This window comes from Callorhinus ursinus, unplaced genomic scaffold (assembly GCF_003265705.2).
Source record: "Callorhinus ursinus isolate GAN/ISIS: 27379988/994484 unplaced genomic scaffold, GSC_fseal_2.0 scaffold56, whole genome shotgun sequence".
Lineage (NCBI taxonomy): Eukaryota > Metazoa > Chordata > Mammalia > Carnivora > Otariidae > Callorhinus > Callorhinus ursinus.
The window spans coordinates 2,770,351-2,793,170 of record NW_027397118.1 but is presented as its reverse complement, the minus strand read 5'-3'; the positions used below and the strand labels follow the sequence as shown (position 1 = coordinate 2,793,170).

General features: G+C 34.2%; 1 protein-coding gene across 14 annotated transcripts in view; it reads left to right on the top strand.

Moving 5' to 3' along the window:
* The window catches only part of CHD9 (chromodomain helicase DNA binding protein 9), a 230,132-nt gene that overhangs the window by 127,269 nt on the left and 80,043 nt on the right, over positions 1-22,820 (top strand). For 11 of the 14 annotated variants that reach the window (XM_025852347.2, XM_073884387.1, XM_073884390.1 and 8 more), the window contains 3 exons: positions 6,181-6,512; positions 18,083-18,194; positions 21,900-22,046. In XM_025852347.2, coding sequence (XP_025708132.1) covers positions 6,181-6,512; positions 18,083-18,194; positions 21,900-22,046 — 591 coding nt within the window. Of the gene's footprint in view, positions 1-4,689; positions 5,043-5,184; positions 5,404-6,180; positions 6,513-18,082; positions 18,195-21,899; positions 22,047-22,820 lie in introns of those variants that run through there. The other 3 variants (XM_025852353.2, XM_025852351.2, XM_025852354.2) reach the window with 2 other exon arrangements.

Below are 22,820 nucleotides of genomic sequence, written 5' to 3'. Positions count from 1 at the left end.
TATGTGGATGATTAAAATAAAGGCAATACTTTTAATAGTATTACCTTATCAATGTAAAATTCAAGATTTATGACACTAAAAAAAGAAAGGAATGTCATGCTTAGCTAAAAATGGAGACCTGGGTACTAGTACAAGTCACAAGATGAGAGTAGGCCTTTTAGTTTGTGAACATGGCACTTCACAGATGTGAAGAAAGCAAAGTAAATAATTGTTTTGCTTCCATCAAAAACTCTGAAAATAGATCTAGGGGTAAAACTCAGAAAAAGACTGACAGATTATAATTTGCTCTTGGGTCAATTTTTCCACTTCTTTTCTCTTTAAAAGCAGGTCTTTATTGGTAGCTTGTGGAAAAAATGTTCTGTGCAATACATAAAAGCCAGAAGTCACCACATTAATATTTGACACATATTGCTAAGATTAACTATAAACTTATTGTTTTTAGAAGGTTGGTTTTATATGAATATTTAAGTAAATAATATTTAACTTCCCTTAAAATAAAGAGGTTAAAAACTAGCACACCCGGCTTACTATAAACAATTTAAGAGAACTAAAATGCCTTGTAAGTTATATTTATAATATCAAATTACTATATTTACTTTCCTTTTGACTGCAGAATTTTTAACTCTCTCCTCTTGGCTTCCATGACACCACTTGTTTGCTGACACTCACCTTACCATTCTTGTAGTTTCTCTTTGTTTTCCTGCATTAACTCCTCTTCATCTGCTGGTTCCTTGAACTTGGTGTTTTGGGGTTTCCTTGTTGGCTCTCTTCTGTTATTTCTGCATTGTCTCTCTAGGCAGTAACACTGGTTTTTGCTCATGGCTTGCGATTTCTGTTCTGTTTTATATTGTCTTCCATTGGAGCCTCTGTCCACCTCCAGCCCTGGGCCTGAAGCCTAACAGTCCTCTCTTCTGAGAAAGGTTGGAAGATTTTTAGCTCTCATGGAGTTTTACCTATGTTGTTGAAAATTCCTTGTTCTGTGTGTTTGTTTGTTTAAAGATTTTATTTACTTGACAGAAAGAGACACAGCGAGAGAGGGAAAACAAGCAGGGGGAGTGGGAGAGGGAGAAGCAGGCCTCCTGTGGAGCAGGGAGCCCGATGCTGGCCTCCATCCCAGGGATCATGACCTGAGCCAAAAGCAGATGCTTAACGACTGAGCCACCCAGGCGCTCCTGTTCTGTGTTTTATTCTTACTGAGAAATTGTATCTGTTTTCTTATTTGAGACCTTTTATTCTTTCATATTACTTTAAAAATATATGAAATAGGGGCACCTGGATGGCTCAGTCAGTTAAGCATCTGCCTTCAGCTCAGGTCACAACCCCAGGGTCCTGGGATCAAGCCCCAAGTCGAGTCTGCTTCTCCTTCTACCTCTGCCCCTCCCCCTGCTTGTGCTTGCTCACTCTCTCTCTCTCTAATAATTAATTAATTAATCAGTTAAAAATCTGTGAAATAGAACATTCCCCCAATAGAGGAGACTGTATCCTATTGTACATGTATAGCAGCCATGTGATTATTCTCTCCTTCTCTTTGGAAATTTATCATTTCCATTCCTGTCCACACACTGGTAATTCAATAGTCTAAATTATTTGTATACAACTGAAATATTTGAAATGACAGATTCCCACTGTGGGTTGGGTGACTATGTGGGAAAATCATTCCACCAAGAAAGATCTGACTTCACCCTCAGATTTTAACAACTCTAATTTCTTGAACAAATCTCTTTGCTTCTTTCTCTCATGAAGGTATGAAAACTTTTTAATTTTGTAACACATAGCATTCATAAAGGCTAGAGACCATACTTTTTCATTGTGTTCTATTTCATTTTTTTTTTTAGTGGTCTGGACCCACTAAATTTATATCATGAGTTGCTATTAGGTCATGACCTGTGGTTTGAAAAACACTCATACCATAATGAAATGTGATATACCAGGTCTTCCATATATTCCTTTCAGTTACTATCAACATAATTAATATATCACATATGAGATCATCTTTATGTTTTGCTATGACTTCTTTGTCTTATAAAAATTTAGATATGATATTAATATATATGCCTTCCTTTTGTATTGTTTTTGTCATTTACCATATAGTTACCATTTTTGGGGAGCAGGACCTTTGCCTTTATATTTGATTCTTAAACAACTTGTGTTTAAAAAAATTTTTTGAAACTATGACAAACTTAGAGAAAAATCACAAGTGAAGTACAAAGAAATTCTTTCACTTTGTAAAGAATTGGAGAGTAGATTGCAGACCTGATGTTTCATCACCACCAAAGACTTTAATATATATTTCCTACAGATAAGGAAGATATTTTTCTGTATAACTATGGTGTAGCCATAAGTGGGAAGTTAATACAGCAGGAGCTGTGGGATGGGGAGGAAAATAGAACAAAATACAATTAAGTAGACTTGACAATTTGATGAGTGCTTATATAAGGTAAAAGAGAAAGACAGTAGCATTGAAAAAAGCATATCAACTACCCTTTTGTAAGTTTGTGGTATATGTGTAAATTGGGAAATGACTTATATTAAAAATGTTTAGTTACAACACCTTGATAGTGATGTTCTGTGGGAATATAATTTTAAAATACTGTCTTCTAATAGCAGGAGAAATATTTGACCATGGATTTCGTTATTGTTGTCTACTGTTAAGATTTATTGTTAAATAATTGGAATTTTGAGTCAAGTAATAGAATCTGTTGAAAAGCTCTAATGGGAGAAGTGAGATATTTTGGAAATCATCCTAGGTTCTAGGATAATGTCAGTGAGTTAAGGATATTGAAAGAAAACAGCAAGAGAATTGACATCTTCCATTCCAGCCCTGACCTCTCTGAGGATCTAGTCTCAAATTTTCAGTTACTAGAGCTTTTAAACTTACCACACACACAGACACATCCTTTCTCCACTAGATATCCTACTTCTTTTACCTTCTCCAGTACCAGTGCTTGGTCTAGAAACCAAGCATTGACTCTTCCTGCTCGTCACCTGCCCATATCTAGTTGATTTTTACATCTTGGCAAGGACACAGGAAAAAATTCTTTTCATCCCAGCTTTATTACTAGTGTCTCTGCAGTTTTGAGAAAGTCATTTGGCTTCTTTTGTATTCAGATCAATCTGTGTACATAATGATATTTGAACCACATATGATTAGGAGCATGGTTTTCATAACAAGGCCCTTTGCCTTTTAATCCCTGTTTCATCAGTCATCAGCTCTGTGATCTGGGGTGAGTTACCTCTTCATGCCTCAGTATCCTCAGCTCTAAGTACCTACATCACAGGGTTGTTTTGAAGATTAAGTTAATATATATAAATAATATGAGGAATAGTGCCTGGAACACAGTAAGGATCAAATACGTGTTAGCTCTTACTATTACTGTTATCATTATGACTTTTTTTTGCTTGTGCTCAGGTTGTTCTAGCATTATGTAATACTGCTATCAGAGTGTATCTACCATTTGCTACTTCTCTTTTCTCCATTATCTCCATTACCCTATTATCATTCCAGATTAAATGAGTTATTATGTGAAAAATACTTAGAGTAGTACCTGGCACTTATTAAGCACTAAGTGTTAGCCCTTACCATTGGTTATTGTGATTTTTATGCAGAGGACCTCTCAGGGCAGTCAGATCCTTTCCTTGCCATTAGTGGTTCTCTAAACTTTAATTTCTTCCCCTGCTGTCCACATTGGGCTTTCCTGGACATTGGTCATATAACGCTCCATTTTCAGACCTTCGGTGCTTAAAAGGAAAGAAACAAAAAACGTTCTTTGATAGAAATATCAGATAACTTGCCAGGACCAACTGAAAAAATGGTATTAATGAAAGAAGTAAATTTGAATTTTGAAGCTGTGAAAATTTTGTTTTAGGTATGGTAGGGCATTGCTTATTAAAATAGTCTCAGTTTTTTTATAGAAAGAAAAGTTGATGATGAAATTCAGGAAGACTTGTTATTTATTTTTAGCAAGCAACTGAAACTAAAATTTTATCTGAAAAACTTCATAGTTCAGCTAAAATAGAACATGAAGGGTAAAGGTCAGGAAGGTTTTGTGAGTTTTTTATGTTAGAAAAATAAATTAATGTTTTTCTCCAGGTTTAAATAAGGAAAAAATATAAGTGTCGTTATTTATTCTGTGCGGGCATACAGGCAGCTCTCCTGTGTTCTTACCGAAATCTTAAACTTCTCTTCAGAATTTAAATGAAAATAGCTTCATTCCTCCGTCTTAAAAATAACATTGTTAGCTTTTTGTTAGAAGAATCAGAAGAGAACTTACCTAATTTCTTAAAGAGAAGTCACTTGTTCTGTGTTCATTTGCATGACCTGCTCTTTTAACCCTTTGCTCCTCGTCGGCTATTTTCCTACTTCCAGTATTTTATGGTATCCTGCAGAAAAGTATTTTTCCCCAGTAAAAATTGCATCGGATTTTGTTTGTTAATATCGATAGCTACATAAAGCCATTTCACCACGGTTTTAGTTTGCGGGTGAGCTCTTAAAATCAGGTTTTATGTGTATTTTTAAAAAACTTGACTGCAGGAAGTGGCAGAGCTACAGTTAATGTGTTACATGGAGGGAAGAACAGTCCATCGGGGGTTAAATTGCAGAGTCTAATGGAATAATAACTGGTAGCACCATCTGCTGGCCTACTTCCGCAGAAGGAGTCAGTATTTTTAACGACATCTCTAATATTCATGCTGATGCATTTTGATGCTTTGTGCATTCATTTCTTTCTGTGCTTTGTTGGAATCTGGCTATCTGCTTACAGCTATTGAGGAAACTCAGCTTTTTAGGAGGGGTTTACAGCCTTTTTCATATCTAAATAGGATGAACAGTGGATATAAACTTGCCAAGGCAGAAATGTGTTGATAAATCACAATGTGTGTTTGTGGAGGGTTGTGCATCTCTTGGTTGCAGCTTGCTAAATAGGCCATTTAGGAATCTTCTTTCAATGCTTTTTTCTTGAGCACTGCCTGGGGTGGTGAAAAAGCAGAGGGCAAGCCTTTGTCTGACGCCAAAAATGTCTTCAGTGAAGAGGCCAAGAGGAAGGGTAAGTGAAAGCCTGAATGAGTGGGAGGAGGAGGGGTTCTTTGGGCTAAAAGGCTAATGGGATTGAATAACCTTCCTTATTACTGGCTGCTGCTGCGGGAGTCGTACTGCATCGCCATCTTGAGCTTGTTGCTGTTTCCTCGAGTCTTGGTTATTTGTTATAGCCTGTAGGCCTTAAGGTGGCATTTTAGTGAGCGTTCTAAACCCTCCTTCCTTTCCCAGTGCTGCAGCACTGCTATGAAACCTTTGATGAGGCAGGTATAGAAAAGATATCCAGTGAAGCACACTGGAATCAGCATGAAAATGTGTGTGGAAATTCCTGGTGGTTTTTTCCTTTGCTATAGTCAGAGGCATGTTTACGGGTAAGAACATAACAAAACTGTGATCTGAGTATATGTGGATGAATGCGTGTTTGGAGAAGATTTTTTTTTTTTTTAAATGCTGTTGATCTGTTCCTTGGATCTTGCTAAAATATTAATAATTTTAACGTAAAACTGTAAAACTTGGGGTTTTTTTTTTCAGAATTGCTTGAGCAAAATAATTATGATATAGAAAGAAAGAAATTCACATTTAACTCTTTCACGGAAAAACTAAAACTTTCTCTAATTTTAAGTATGGGAATGTCTATTTACTAACTAGCTATGTTGCTGCATAGATTGCACATTAAAAAATGATTTAAATGATTTCAGGTTCTAGTTCTAATTTCTTGTAAAGAGAAGCTTTATATTTCTAAAAATTATAATAAACTAAGGAGTAGTCATTCTAAATTAAAATTGCTATTTTAAATTTATTAATTTTCAGAGTTCTGGAGTAAGGAGGAAAGAAAAGACTTATTTCAAATGCACAGAGTATTTACAGGACAGAATTTGAATCAACTAATCAAGAATGCTGTGAAAATATCAGTGAATCTACATTATCCTTCTTTAACCTTCATTTTTAAAAGCAGTAGTTGAGCTTTTTATTTTATACCTACACTAATTTCTAGATCAACAAACTTTTAATTTTAAATTTGTTTTTGTAGCACTCACATACTGGTTCACATATTTTACTTTAAGCATAATCTTAAATGTTCGTATATTTATGTTAATTGTTTAGGTGTACTTTGATACGTTGTGTAAAAAGTATTCTGATTTCTCTAGCCTCCATCTTCCAAGAAGAGTGATGGTTCTGGGACATATACTAAGTTGCAGAATACCCAGGTGAGGATCATGTCTGAGAAGAAGCAGAGAAAAAAAGTGGAATCAGAAAGCAAGCAAGAAAAGGCTAATCGGATAATATCAGAGGCCATAGCAAAAGCAAAGGAACGTGGGGAACGCAATATTCCACGAGTAATGAGTCCTGAAAACTTTCCTACTGCTTCAGTTGAAGGAAAAGAGGAAAAGAAAGGTAGACGGATGAAATCCAAGCCAAAGGACAAAGAGAGCAAAAAAACAAAAACTTGTTCTAAGTTAAAGGAGAAGACAAAAATTGGGTAAGTTGGTTAAGAATTAAATTTAATTCCTTTGAATTTTTTTGTCAGAGTGCAATCTGTCTCATCTTTTACTTTTGATTTTATGTATTTACTCCCACTTTGAAGTTTTAAGTTGTTAGATGCTATGTGTACCTTATTTCCTTTTTTGAATGAATTGGGGAATATTCCAAGATTTACTACATTTTACAATTCTGTGAACATAGCTTTTTGTACATTAATATTAGTAAAAGGAATTTAAATTAGGAAAATATGTCATACATAAAACAGAAAAAGGAAAACAAAACCAAACCATTGCTGTGCCAGTTCCAAATTCACTTTCTTTACAGAAAGTGCATTGAAATCTTCTACAAGATTTCTTTACCTCTTAGTTGTACTTCATTGGGTACCTTATAATTTGGAAATGTGAGATAGAGTCCTTTCTCATAAACCCACAACTTTGGACTAAATGGAATGACAAGAAAACTTAAGACCATTTAAATCAACGATGAGCAGCTCTCAGCTCTTACTGGTCTACTCCCCCTCACTGTCTTTCTGATTTACTTTATGTAATAAGGAGGCCAGGTGAGGATTAATGCTCCAAGAGAATTATAAGGCCAAGGAATTGCTCTAGAAGGGTATGTTAATCCTTGGTGTTTTTATATGATTACTCATCTGATACATTTTCAAAAAACAAAATAAATGTTAATATTTGTATTATATTTAAATTTTTGCATGCAAGTGTAAAAATAACCGAAGGCCAACAGTTTAGAATTTTTTTACAGGAATATTTGCCATTTTTGAAGGCTTTTTTCTTTCTTTTCCACACAAAGTACACAGTAAAGAATTTCTTTATTATGAAAATCTTCATTTGCTTAAGAAGTAATTGATACATTAGATATTTAGAACTAATACAAATTTGTAAAACAAATTTTCTCAGCATTTTAAATGCAGTCACCAAACTGAATTATATTGTCACATCCTGATGCCTTTCAATCCAAACCATTAAATAACATGGGCTCTCTTGCCATAATAGAGCAGTGACTAATGTTTGTAATTTTTACATTTTATTTGCAGACAGCAAAAATGAAATTTGAAAGTTAAATTTCTGCTCCTTTATTTAAAGGTTTTGGCATGAAAGTATCTTATTTTTCCAATGTTATGTCTAGTTTTAATTAGGAAATCCCATATTTAATCCTTTAATGTATTAAGAGTTAGTATAATTAAAGTTTTCCAGTTTTAACTTATACAGAGACATAGGCAAAGTGTTGTACTCTTTGGAAGGGCATTAAAAAAATAATGCACAAACCAAGAGAAACTGGTAGAGAAACTTCAAAAGTTTTACAATAAGTTTAAATTTGGGAGGGAATAGGTAGAGGCAAAAGATACCAGAAATGAATCTGTTTCAAGAAGAACAATGTACATAAGGGGAAATTAGAAATAATCATAATAGAGAGAAACGTGGATTTTTGAAACGTGAATATGGTAGGGAGAAGTAATATATTGCAGTAGAGTGTCTGACTTATTCTGTGATATTTATATTTTTGTTAGAAATAGACTATTAATAACAAATGATCTTAATATTGCACAGTGTTGATCAGTTTAGTAGTTTTTAGAGAGAGCGTTCTTGAGAAAACAGGTGAAAATTGTATTGGAAAGATAAATACATGGCAAGACACTGAGCAGTTGCTAGAGAAAACTTTGTTGAGACTATAAGATCATCCTTTTGATAGAGGAATTTTTAAGTTGCAGCCAAGTAAAGTAAAATGGAAGCTTGCCTTCTATATTGTTATTAAGCGGTTGGAGTAAAACAATGACTTCTTGGTCATCTTTATCAGACAAAGACAAAGATTGTCATGTTGGAAAGAACGTAGTTGGAAATGAAATTCATATACAACTTGGAGTTCCTATACTAATCAGTTGAAATATTACTGTACTTACCAGTAAGCTGCTATATTTAAATTTTGAATTTGACAAGTTTTTAATTTCTGTGTCATTTATTTTTTTAATTTTTTTATTTTTTAAAGATTTTATTTATTTGACAGAGAGACAGCGAGAGAGGGAACACAAGCAGGGGGAGTGGGAGAGGGAGAAGCAGGCTTCCTGCGGATCAGGGAGCCCGATGTGGGGCTCGATCCCAGGACCCTGGGATCATGACCTGAGCTGAAGGCAGACGCTTAACCAACTGAGCCACCCAGGCACCCCTGAAGTCATTTAAATAGTTAAGTTTAGTTGCATAGTTTTAATTAACAGCATTTTATGATATATTAAATGTTTTCTTGTGAAAGTTTTATTTTTCTGTTAGTTTGAGAAGAGTTGGGTTATTGCCACCATCAAAGGACAGATACCAGAGAAAGTTGAAGGAAACATATGCTGGAGCTTAACCACTAGCAGTGAGAAATAGAAATTTTGAGAGTAGCTAAATTTGTAAACAGTAAGTTATGGTTGATGTATAGTCAGAGGTGGTGTTCATTTCACCCACACATGTGATTTGATACAGTCTAGAAAGAAGAAAACTAGTACTGCTTCTGCTTGGCAGTGTGCTTGAAACCTTTTTATCATTTCTGCTACTCTTGTAGATTAATTTTTTTAAAAATACAAGGAAAAAAAGGCCCCTTTCAGAGCACTTGTGTACAGTCTCATTTCATCTTTCCACCTCTGTGAGTTATGTTGGCACACAGTGTGCTGGTTTGCTTAAGTTCTTTGGCTTTGGAGCCAAGAGTATTTGTTCAAATCCCAGTTTTGTCACCTACAAGCCGTGTGACCCTGGACAAATACTTAACCTCTCCAAGCTTTAATTTCTTCCTGTAGAAAGGGGATAATGATAGTACTTGCCTCATGGTGTTATTTTGGGGGTGAAATGATTTAATAGCATTTAAAGCATATGGAGCAGTACCCGGAATTTAATAAATGTCCGTCGTTATTTTCTGAAAACATAAATAGCATGTAGCTATTTAGGGAGAGGGCTGCAACCAGGAGCCACGCCCCTTTCCTCAAGCCTAAACTTTCACTCATCTGCCTAGGTTCTCTTTCCGTTAAGGCTCTGTTCCTAAATAAGACCAGTTAAAAAGTTAGGCTAACAGTACTCACTTTGGTAGCACATCTACTTAAAAAAAAAAAAAAATCAAACAGAGAAACAAAAACAGTTGCTAATTGTTAAGAGGGGTAATAGGTTAACTTATTAATGGCTTTTTTCATATGAGCATGCTTCTGTTTATCAGGTAGCTAGGGTAGCATTTAGGAGAGGTAAATTTTGTTTGAAATTTGCCCAGAGCTTGAAAGGGTTGACCACGGTTAAGTGGAAGGTGGTGAGTTAAAATGGTAATGGCAGGTATAAAATAGTGAGGTAGGGAAACAGCCTTTTGCTGTTTTAATGTTGGTCATGATCTTGGCAATCAGGTTCTAACAAGCTGCCTTTCAACTAGAATAGCAGATATTTCTTTAGTAATAATAGGTGCATAATAGATGCTCCATGAATGGAATGGAATGAATTTTGTAGACTGAATGAATGAGTAGATTAAATATTAAATGTTACCAAATGGTTGGATTTGATTTGTTAAATCAAAAACAGAAATGGCAAGCTAATCCTTCACTGAAACCTCAGGGACATAGCTAATGGTTTAGTAATAGTAGAGAGTTAGATTCTAAAATAAATTCATTCTAAGACTTCAAGTAGAATTTTCTTACGGTTCTATGTGTGATTTGAGATTATATAGTAGAATATCACATGATTTAATTGGAGCATTTTTTAAATTTATGGTTTATAACTTTAACATTTAAATTATGTGTCCATGTCGTCAATTAGAATTTACTTCTGTGTGTTACAGATCATTGGACTGGCATAGGTAGAATGATTTTGATACTTAAAAATGTTTTATGGCCCTACAAATTTAATCAGTCCTTCATGATTAAACTTATTTTCTTTTTTGTGTTATTCATAATTATTCTTTCTGTATGCTAGATATCAAGTGGCTAGAAATAGCTTTTCTCTTGAGTGAAAGCAGAAAACTCTAAATTAGGAAATATTTATCAAATTCAAGTAGAAATTAAGGATGTTGGCATGCCTGGGTGGCTCAGTCAGTTAGGCGTCTGCCTTCCTCACAGGTCATGATTCCAGGGGCCTGGGATCGAGTTCTGCATCAGGCTCCTTGCTCATCTGGGAGCCTGCTTCTCCCTCTGCCTGCCTTTCCCCCTGCTTGTATGTGCGTGCTCTCTCTCTCTCTCTCTCTCTCTCTCTGATGAATAAATGAATAAAATCTTTAAAAAAAAAAAGAAAGAAATTAACGATTCATATTATAAAGAAAAACAATAAAACATAATTAAATTTTGAAATTATATTGTGCCCTTTTTTGCTATAGTTTGTTTGAGACCCCAAAAAGGAAGAAGGAAAATAACATTTATTAATTACCTTGCATCATATATATACATATATATGTATGTGTGTTTTTTAAATAAAACTAACATGGAAGTTTGTCCATATGCATGTCTGTAGAGATACATTTACATCTAAATAATAAAATATATAAGGAAAAAATGAATTAACAAAACCTGAAGGAAAATATAATGAATCATCAGAAATTGAGAATTATCACTTCATAGTCCATGTTATTAATAAAGTGACAAATGGGACCCTGTTTGCATGTATTCAAAATAGTAAGAATTTAATATCTGGATAAAATATAAATAAATTAATTGTTTCTTGGCATATGACCAAAAAAAAACTTGGAAAAAATGTATGATATAAATTTATTATATTTTTTAAATTATTAATCATATGCCATTAGTAGTCTATAGAGGTTCTATAATTTTTAAATGCCAGGCAGGTAAAATGTTATATAGATTTCACTCCTTAGATCTAAACTTAAACTCAGTGAAAATCTGAAACACATTCATCTGCAGAAAGAATTGATACAGCATGCATTATTTGTTATGAATTCAATGAAGATTTGCAGTTCCATTTTTAAGAAGTATACCTTTACATAAAATGTATTGGTAAGGTCTGTCATTAGCAATGTGTTGTATGTATTTCATTGAATCTAAGATGACATTGATTATAAGGCACACCATTATTTTATGTGTAAGAAAGAAAAAAAAATATTGCCAGTTAAAACTATGGCATGTGTTTGATTATTAAATGAATCTCGATTTCATAGATGTTAATATATGGGGAAAATATGTATCTTAGAGCCACTGAAGTAAAGTTTTTGATTTAATGCTCCTACTCTATCAGTATTTTTCAACATAAACACCCTTTTCTCTTTTAAAAAAGTATTTTTTAAGAATAAGTCAATATATTGACTGATTATTAATACTTAGTTAATACTTGTATTGAAACAACTCAGTGAATTAAACTTTTTTAAAAAATCCTATCCGTCCTTAAAGAGGAGGTAATTTATAGTCCAAGTTACCAAGAGCATACAAGACAATGTTACCTTCACAAACTGAAGGATTAACTAAAATAAAGAACCCTTTTTTAAAACTTGCTTTTCCGGGGCTCCTGGGTGGCTCAGTCGTTATAAGCGTCTGCCTTTGGCTCGGGTCATGATCCCAGGGTCCTGGGATCGATTTGGCTGGAGGCCTGCTTCTCCCTCTCCCACTCCCCCTGCTTGTGTTCCCTCTCTCACTGTGTCTCTCTCTGTCAAATAAATAAATAAAATCTTTTAAAAAAAAATAAAACTTGCTTTTTCCAGAGGAGTTTAAGCTAGAGTCTTGAGTAGACCCTTAAAATGGAGAAATTTCACCAGGTTAAAAGTTTTCTTTTTTTAAAAAAAAGTTTCTATTTTATGACTTTAAAAATAGCTGCAGTGTCTTTCACTTGGCTTGCAAAGAAAAACGTTATAATGTGAAATAGTATTTTTGCTTGTTTCCTTCACTTATGATGAATTGGATGCATTAATTACAACAAATGGACTAATTGGGGAAGAGTCATTGTTTGTCCAATTATTGCAGTGAGAGAATCAACAGGGGGCAATTACAGATTGACATTGTGTAGAATGCAGCTTGTTACCCAGCCTCTACTAATAAACATGTGGGTAGGATTCAGATGAGTGCATAAATTACATCTGAAAATCAAATATAGATGTCAAGTATAAACACTGAGGTTTTCCAGTGCAAATGAAATAATATTTCAAATTTATACTTAATTTGAAATTGCCCTTTGCTGTCTGAAACAAGCTATGTTTTGATATTTAGTTCTTTTACTTGTTGCTGCAATTTGCTAACATTGATAACAGATCCCTTTAATGTTTTAAAAACAAAACTTGCAAAAAGTCTTTATTATTCATGTATTCTGTATTTTGCACTCTACTTTGGTGATATTTCTAAGAATAGCAAACTGTCAGTTTATTTGAAGAATGTATCTATAATGAACTTTTAGTTTCATTTATAATGATATTTTATTTTAGAATTCATATAGTATGTGATCTGTGATGGAAGAATGGAATGCTCTTTGGAAATTGGGTATTTTACTTAACTGATTTCATTTTATTTTCTCTACTTTCGGATCATCCGATTTCTCTCACATAATATTTATGGCAAACATTTGTCATTATACAGGTAGTAGAGATTTGTGGTTGTTAGAAAATCAGATAAACGTTAACCTTAATAATTTACTAAAAGATAATAATAGTTTCATATTTCTCTGTATCCATTAAACTATATATATTTATTGACATTAAGTACTGATTGATCATTTTATTTTAAAATCAGTAAGATGTTGGAAATAGTAGACTAGAAATAAAGAGACCTTTATTGTCTTTTACTAAACTTGTGACTCAGGCTTTAATTTCACCTTTTGGAGCTAAAGCTTCCCTATTAGTATATTGGGACTAGCACCATATCTATCTCAGAGTTTTTCTCGGGATCAACTGAGATATTGTAAGCGAAAGCACTTTGGTGTGTTTTAAGTGCTCTATAAATATAAAATCATTTTATTATCCTGAATATTTGTTTTTAGAGTTTTCTATGATAATAACTCTGAACCAGTGGTTCCCAAACCTGGTGGAACATCAGAATCTTTTAGGGAATTTTTTAAAAGTCTTATTGGAGTCCCACTTAACTAGATCTGAAGCCTGGGGTTGGAACCTACAAATCTGTATTTTTTTTTTTTTTTACTTTTTACTTTTGAATTAATCTCAGACTTGCAAAAATAGGTCAGAGTTCCTTTAGACTCTTCACCTAGCTTCCTCAAATGTTAACATCTTATATAACCAAAGCACGATTATCAAACCCAGAAAAAAACACTTGTACAATTCCATTAACTTAGAAACCTCATACAAATTTTGTTAGTTGTTCCATTTTTTTGGCCAAGATCCTACATTTCGTTGTGTTGACATCTCTCCTTACACTCTTCCAATTTGGGATAATTCCTCAGTCTCTGTCTTTTGTAATGTTTTCAGTATTGAAGCATACTGGCCAGTGATTTTGTAGAATGTCTCTCAGTTTGGGTTTGTCTGATATTTTCTGATTTGGAATCCTTATTTTTAACAGACAGCCTTCTAATGAAGCCTACCTCTCATACATTTAAGAATTACTCAATACCAACGTAATCTTTGTTCCCCTTTATAGTATCACCTATGTGCCATTTTAGAACTTTACAATAAACCAGTATGACTTCATTGTTTCCAAGAATCAGTGTTCTGTGTAAGTAACCCTAGTTTTTAAATCTTAAAATATGTCTGTATTTTACTCAGAAATGTGTCAGTCAAGCATGACTTAATGTTTTAGAATCACCTTTTTCCTACCATGGAAATGTACCGTTTTTTAACAGAAAGGGCATGTGTAAATATTTTGGACTTTGTAAGGTTTAACAGGAAACTACCATATCTGAAATATCTCTTACAAAGTTAGGATTTAAAAGAGATTTTTGCATAGGTTAAGAATGGTTAATTAAAAAAGCTTTTGCATAGGTTAAGAATGGTTAATGAGTTTACGAAATAAGATGCTCTTCCAGGCCTATGGAACAACCTTGGAAGAAAATACGGAATATATTGAAAACACAATTTAAAAGATTCTTTTTTGTTTTGAAGAACATTTTCAAATAATTAATATAATGAAGGTTTATCCTAAGGTATTACAGGCAATGTTTTTACTAGGACTTACCCTCCTCCACTAAAAAGGGTAGGCATCTGAGATTGATAGGGCAGCACTTACTAGTATTTCTTTTCTAGAGATTCAAGCAATATTTATCTATAAAAATGAGCAAATGGCAGAGTGCATCCAATATATATTTCTACTACCTAATTTTACTTAGAGTTATCCCTGATCTTGCCACTGAAGACCAGCTGGACAAGTGTGTTAGGCTGTATTGTGTAATCACAAGGAGCATCATGCTTACCCTTAGGAGGAGGTTTTTGCTGGAAGAGGAGACTTCTAGAAAACTAATAATGTCTTGTTTCTTGATCTAGAAGCTGGTTACACATTTATGTTCATTTGAGAAAATTCATGAAGCTGTTCTCTTTTGATGTGTGTACTTTTCTGAACTTATATAATATTTTCACATTAAGAGACTGTTAGGTTTAGGGAAAGTGAGGGGTTGCATTTGGGAACATTTTGAGAGCTTCAGTTTAAGCTCTGGAGTGAGGCATACTTAATTTGTATTTCTAGTCTTACTATCAGTGTGATTTTGAGCAAGGCATTTAACTTCCCTAAGCCTCCGTTTCCTCCTCTTATAAAATGCTAGTATTCACTTCTCGGAATTGTATGAGCATCAAATGAGAATGCATGTTAAAGTCAGCAGAGACTGCTTCCATAAACACTGGGTAAATGGAAGCTTTGAAAATGTAAAGGAGTTCCAAGAGTTCAGATAACAGTGGGGTGAGGACTGAAAGTGAAATAGTCTGTATAGACGGATGAGGAAGAGGAAAAACAAGATCCTGTGGTATCTAATAGTAGATATGACCTCAAGGGAGAGTTTTCTGTTAGCAGGGAAACCGGAGTAAGGAAAAGGGACCGGAAGAGGGAAGAAATGACCAGTGAAAGTGGTGAGAGGGAATGAAGCATAAACATGGTTGGTTCCTTAGTGTTGTTTCAGATTATCTTTTTGTACTCTCTCTGATTTCCTGGTTCCAACGGGAGCTGTGTTTGTACTTTTATTTGCTTGTCCGAAGAGTGCAGGTGAGACACCCAGTAAAAGTTATCCTTCTCCTGTGGAAGGTGGTAATCATGCCATACACGAATAATCTGGGGCGCCTGGGTGGCTCAGTTGTTAAGCGTCTGCCTTCGACTCAGGTCATGGTCCCAGGGTCCTGGGATTGAGCCCAGCATCGGGCTCCCTGCTCTGCGGGAAGCCTGCTTCTCCCTCTCCCACTCCCCCTGCTTGTGTTCCCTCTCTGGCTATGTCTCTTTCTGTCAAATAAATAAATAAAATCTTTAAAAAAAAAGAATAATCTGGGAGTAACTCTTTCTAGAAGTTTCTTGAGTCATATCTAATCATCCAGTCAGTGGCCATGTCAATTGATTCTGCCTCCATAATAAAGTTGTGCTTTTCTTCACCTCTTCATCCACACAGCGTGGCCCTGTGTTGCTCTCTTCATGCCTCACTTGAGTTGTCATTTGCCTGATTGCTGGTTTCCCTGCCTTGAGTTTCTCTTCTAGTTGCATCGCCCTCTTGTTTGAAATTCTTCCCCCACCAATTTTATTGAGATACAATTGACATATAACATTGTATTCATTTAAGGTGTACAATATAATAATTTGACATATGTACCTATTGCAAAACTGTTGCCAAAAAAGTCTAGTTAATACCCATCACCTCACTAATTGCAAATTTTTTTTTTCTCGTGATGAGAACTTTGAAGATTCACTCTCTTTTAGCAACTTTCAAATATACAGTGTGGTATTGTTAACTATGATCACCATGCTGTATTTTAAATCTGTAGAACTTATTTGTGTAAAATTCTCATATCTTCCAAATGCTTTATTATTTTTTTTCATGTATTCAGAATATCTCCGAGGCATTTGTTGTCAGTGGTGAACAAGACAGATTGTTTCAATTCCTGCCCTGCCAAGCTTAAAAGCTGGCCTTAAGCTAAAATGTTAAGTCCTTACATGTCATATAGGATCTTCGGTGATCTTCACCCTATCTAGATGACCATCCCTCTGCTTCTTCCTCCTGCTGTGCTTTGTGGATCTCTGACATGCTCTTGTCACTGTGCATTTCTCTCATTCTTCTGTAATATCCCCCTACCTGGAATGCACCCTCTGTCTTCTTTCACTACCAGTTGACCTCCCTTTTATCATTCATTTCCTGTCTCAAACTTTACCTTTTCTGTAAAGGTACTCCTTTACAGTAGACAGAAGCACTTCTTTTGTGTTCACATTACATCCGGTACTAACTTCCACTTCTGAGTTTGAACCATGTTCATATTTTAGCAATGATACTTTAACGTTAGGGACTGTGTCAAATCCTAGAACCTAGGAGTACCTGGCATATAATAATTAGAGGTTAGTTCAGAAATTACTGTGTCAGGACTTTGCTAAGAATTCATTTGCATTATTCCACTTAATTCTCAACAACAGAAGAGGTAGCTATTATAGGATCCCTATTTTCCTGGCAGGGAAACTAAGGCTAAAAGAGATCAAATAATTTGCCAGGTGTCTTACAGATAAGCAAATGGTAGAATCAGGTTTAAAATCTTTGATGCTATGATTTCAAAGTGTGTGCTCTTAACCTCCAAGTTCTCCCACATTAATAAATAATTGTTGGAAGAAAGTTCTTCTGTCTTTCTGATAGATCATACTTAAAAATATTTGGGGAAATTTTCTCTGTTTGGAATATCGATATCTAAAATAGAATTTCCCTGATTAGCGATTAGCATGGTTTATGATTAGTATGGTGCTTCAAAATCATGCACTCTCACTTGTTGAACTAGAATAAGGAAATGTGGGAGCTCTGTACTTTCTACCTCTGATCAGGAAAAAAACTGAAAACACATTTTCATTTTAAACATTTGTATTTGATGTGTGTGTATAAATATTAATATGTATATACACACACACACATATATATATGAGAGACAGGCAAACTGTGGAAATATAAAAAAAGAGTTTTTAACTCTTTAGGAACATATACTACAGCTAAGATAAGCCTTCGCATAAATGAAATAATTGAAGGACAATCCATTGTTGAAGTGTTTTCAGTAAGGGAGAAATTAGGGTAAAAAGTAGTAGAGGCTTCTAGGGAATAGGTGGGGTAGAAAGACATTAAGTGGAATTTGAATTTAGTAAGAGGTGGAAGGGTGAAAAACCTTCATTCCAAATCTACAAGACAATAAATGAATTATTTTAATTCCTAGATACAGTTATATCACCTGACATTTTTTCCCATGAAAAATAATTTTGAGCCCGAGAAACAAGTGATAGAACTTGACTGCCTTTCTGTGCTTAAAAGTATGTTAACTGTAATACTGATTTGTGTTCCATTAGAATGCAGTTCTTGTCTTGAAAATGTCATTGTGGAGTTCATGATAATTATCCTCTTTGGTTGCACATTCATGTGATATGAAATGGAAAAATGTTTATCACGGCAATCTTAATATGACCACAAATGGAAAAAGGCAGAGTTCATACTGTTTACTCTTTTCCTCTTGAAACAGCAAACTCATTATTACATTGGGTAAGAAACAAAAAAGAAAGAATGAGTCTTCAGATGAGCTCTCTGATACAGAGCAGATGCCACAACATACATGCAAAGAGGAGGACTCTCAAGTGAGTATTACATTTTTTTCTGAGAAATGAAGCACTGATAGAATTATTTAGGTAGCCTAAACCTGCTTTATGGTTATTTATACTCTAGTTTAGTAGTAAAACTACATTTTATTATATGGTAGAACTTGAAGACAGCATTATGACAATATGCTTCTAATAGTATTACCATAGAATGTTGGACCTGGGAGGAAACTTACGTATCCTCTCTAAACCCCTCATTTTTCAGATAGTGAAACCAGATCCCAGAGAGGTTAAGTAACAGTCCAAAGTCCCTGATGGCTTTTAGCATGGAGAAATAGCTAGTGATATTATCCTGTACTTATATAGTGCTTTGAATTGAACTTAATGATGGAGATCCTAAGTTTTAGAATCACATACAGTGATAGAGCAAATGGGTTGAATTATTCCTAGAGATAATTCCTTTGGTCTGCTTCTGTCAAAGAAAAGATAACCAATTATATTTAAAATCCCCTAATGTAGACAAGCATACTGTGCATTTCGCCTTTTTTTTAATAGGTGGATATTCACAATAACCTTGTGAAGTTAAAAAAATATATATATATATGTACATATATATATATAGGGAAGGTCATAATAATTCAGGCCACCCTCTGCTCTTTAATAATTAAAGTACAACTCTAGGCCGTATGGGTGGTGGCAGTTGTTGCATTATGGGGCCAGAAAGCCCCTGAATGGCCTTTCTTCTTCCTTATGCAGCTTCTTATCCAATGGGAGAGTAGTGGCTCAAGGCTCCTGGGCTGCTGCAAGAGTTGAGGTAAGGGCAGTGACTGAGCTCCTAATACTATATGGCCTGGCTTTTTCTTCACATGTTATCCTTCACTCAGGCAGACTTACAGTTACCTTAATCACCATGAGAAAATTCAGTTTAATTTTTACTAGCATAAGGCTGGCCATTTTTCCATTATGTAATTACCAAACAATGAAATGGTAGAATAGGTTAACATGCACATTTCTTCCATACCTTTCCTTGTAGTGTTAGGTTGCTTTGATAGGCATGTTGCTTTAACACTAAAATATAGGTGAAGAAGAAAAGAAATATTTTCTAGTAAACGATTATAAATCTGTTTTACTGATATATTTAAATGTACCATATGAATGATGGAGAGGTCTGTGTAGCTTTCAACCACCAGGGACTGTCAGGATTTGAAGGCTGAAAAAATAATTTAAGTTTCAGGCTTGGAGTCAGGTGGAAATCTAAAAATCTGAATGTGATACTTAATTTTTTACCTTTAATCTTAATACACAGTACTTCAGTAGTCTGTATTTGCAGACTTCATTAAAAAAAAAAACACAGCACATTATATTAGGATTATTATAGGAAATAACATGTTATCATAACAAAATATTAGTCATTTATGGGTGTATTTCTGACCGCTCATGTGAAGTGTTTTGGACTAATCCGTTGAAGCCTCTAAGACAGAAGAAAAAAAGCTGGAAAAAAAATTCGAAGAAAGAATTTGTCACTATTTTAAATTGTGCTTTGAAAACATTAAGAGAAAGAAAGCCAGAAAAAAGCACATTAGCCAAAAATGTGTACACCAAATTAGTTCTTATATTTTTAAAGTAGTAGCGATATTACATGACAGAGAAAGATAATTTGATGAGAGTGGCACCTCATTTGGCTCTGCCTGATGTGTAACTGGGTACTCTAGTAGAATATAATTTATTCCACTGTAATGATTCCAGCTATAATCTTATAATATCTATAATAATCTTATAATATTCCAGCTATAATCATATACCTCGGACTTTTTAATTAATCTTTTAGACTGATAAAGTCTTCATGAGGGTGCAGTTTACAAATTTATTGCTCTCATTTTATCTTGTGAAGAATCAACTAAATTTGCACTTTTGAGAGTTCAAAGGATTCTTTCAGGCCACTCATTTACAATTTACTAAAGACCTAAGTGAGGCATTTCAAAGAGCTAACAGATGCCTAAAATGACCAGAAAGGAAACTTAAATGCTGAAAACATCAAACAGAATCTTTTAAAAGTATACTGAATTATACTTAAACTTCATTATTTAGAAGATTTGTGCCCAGTGAGACATAACATTGGTAATACATGTTATTGTTAGAATAATAAATGTCACTGTTGGTTTATTAATTTAAACTATTCCTGAATATTCAGAGCCATATGATGCCTGTTGTAGAACTCTAAATATTCCTTTAGCCTTGTATTAGACTAGAGATCCACAGACTTTTTCTCTCAAGTAATAATAAATATTACATATTTTTTTCAAAATAGGATGTGGGAAAATTTGGGTTTCTAGAAATCCTTTTATTATAACTTTTATATGCTACCTTCCCTGTCTCCCATACTAACAAAAGTGTTACTTTGAGTTTTGAAAATGCAAATGTCTTCATGGCCAAGAGATGGTGGGACCCATCCTAAGTGAGCCATGAAGTTATCTACTCTATTTGGGTGAGCTAACTTACCATATTAGTGCCTTTCTTTCTCTCAATATTCCACAACTCAAGAGAAAGAGGCAAAGGCACACTAAAGGCCACTGCTGAGAAGTTTCCCCCCAGCCTGCTGCACTGATGGAGCCATCTTTGTTATGGAAATAGGAAAGGCCTGCCAAATTGAGGGTACTCGCAGAAACCAAAAGGAGAATACATGGGTTATTTTGCAGGTCACATTATGGGGGAATGTCATGGGAGTTACTAAATATATAAGAGAAAATGGCATAGAGAAAGGAAGAAGGGGTAGATTTACCAAATATTGAGCAATAGAAAAGTTGGCTAAGACTCCTCCACCCATCAGATTTTAAAGAGGTGGAAAAAAGCAAACCTAAGTCCTCTGAAGTTGTCAAGCCAATGTGAGATTTTGATTTTGTAGTGGGGAACATCAAATATTAGATCTTTAGGGAGGTAAGTAAAGCCATGTGTATTTGATACCTGATTTAAAATCACTTAGTTTATTTTAAAATTATGGTACTACATGTAATACTTTTCAAAAGGCTTACTTCTGGTTTTAATAGTGGTGTTCTTTATTTTTAAGGGATGCTAGTAAGGTTAGTAAAACACTGGTTCTTCTTTCATACACATTTAATTATTTGGTAGATTTACTTGATTAGTTTGTGTATCTCTTTTAAAGCATTTTATATTCTTTTGTCTTATTCTGTTTTAAACACAAGTTCATGGATTTTGTGGTAAATATTGTTTGATTTATTCTTCTAATTTTATGTCCCTGATTATTTAACGAGTATTCATCTGATGCACTTTTTAGGTTTGGGGCAGAAACTGAAAGTATTAACAGTTTAAAATATGTGTTGCCCAAAGTGTGAAATAGCTAAATAAAACATGTTTTTACTCTTCTGAACGATAGTTTCTAAAGAGAAGTAATAAAACAATAAATGTATTACTAATAAAATAGGTTTTGCCCAAGCTGTGAAATAGTTAAATAAAATAAATCTTTTTATTCCTAACAATTTCTAAAGAAAAGTAATAAAGGTATTACTAATCTTTATTTGAAACCTTAGGAAGTAAAACAAGATTCTAAGCCCGTGACAAAGAGCAAGTTACAATCTTCCTTTAATTAAAAGGAAAAATGAGAAAAGATGAGTGTCAAATACAGTTTCAGGAATGTAATGTACAAAATTGCTACACTAAAAGTAATTATTTTAAAAATCTTTCCTTTAAAATCTATCATATAAATATGATCCTTATGGTTCATTGCAGAAAAGAAGATCAAATCGTCAAATTAAAAGAAAAAAATATGCAGAAGATGCAGAAGGGAAACAATCTGAAGAAGAGGTTAAAGGTTCTATGAAAATAAAAAAGAATTCAGCTCCTTTACCTGGTGAACAACCTTTACAATTATTTGTGGTAAGACAGATTCGGAATTATGAGTACAAATCATTTGAAACCAACATACTTTCTTTAAAATACTTCTATTATCTTTCCTCCTAAAACCTACTCCAACTTTTCCTCCTGGATTCCCTATTGTAGTTAATAGAACCGTTAATTATTCAGATCAGAAACCTAGGAATTCATCCTCTCTGTTTTCTTCCTTTGCTTCCTCATCCCGTTTATCACCACGTTTTTCACCCCGTAAATAGATATTTCTGAAACTCCTCCAGATTCTGTCCTTTCTTCAGAATATTTCTAAATTACAGGCCTGATCATAGTACTTTCTACTTAAAGCTCCTCTTAGAGCTTCCTAAGTCTCACAAAAAATAATGATGCCTTCTTAGCACATCATATAAAGCCCTTTGTATGAATTTTTTTTGTCCTTATCTCCGGCCACTTCTTAACAAGCACTGAATCCTCTGACCTTCTGAACATAGGTGCACTCTCTGTCTTTGATTATGCGTTTTCATCTTTTAATCTTCCTTATCTGGATTATGAATCAACCACTCATCTGCCAACTGAGTGATCTGACACCTTGGGCGAGTACTTAGTTCTCTGTGCCTGAGCTTCCTAATCTGTACAATGGAGAGATGACAATGGCGTAGTGTAGTTGCAAGGATTAAATTAGTTAATGTGTGTGAAGTGCTGACAATAATGCTGAGCCCATTAAGAAGCACAGTATGTTTACCATGATGATTATGATGACGAGGACAATAACAGCAATGATTTCTTTTTCCATTTTTATATTCC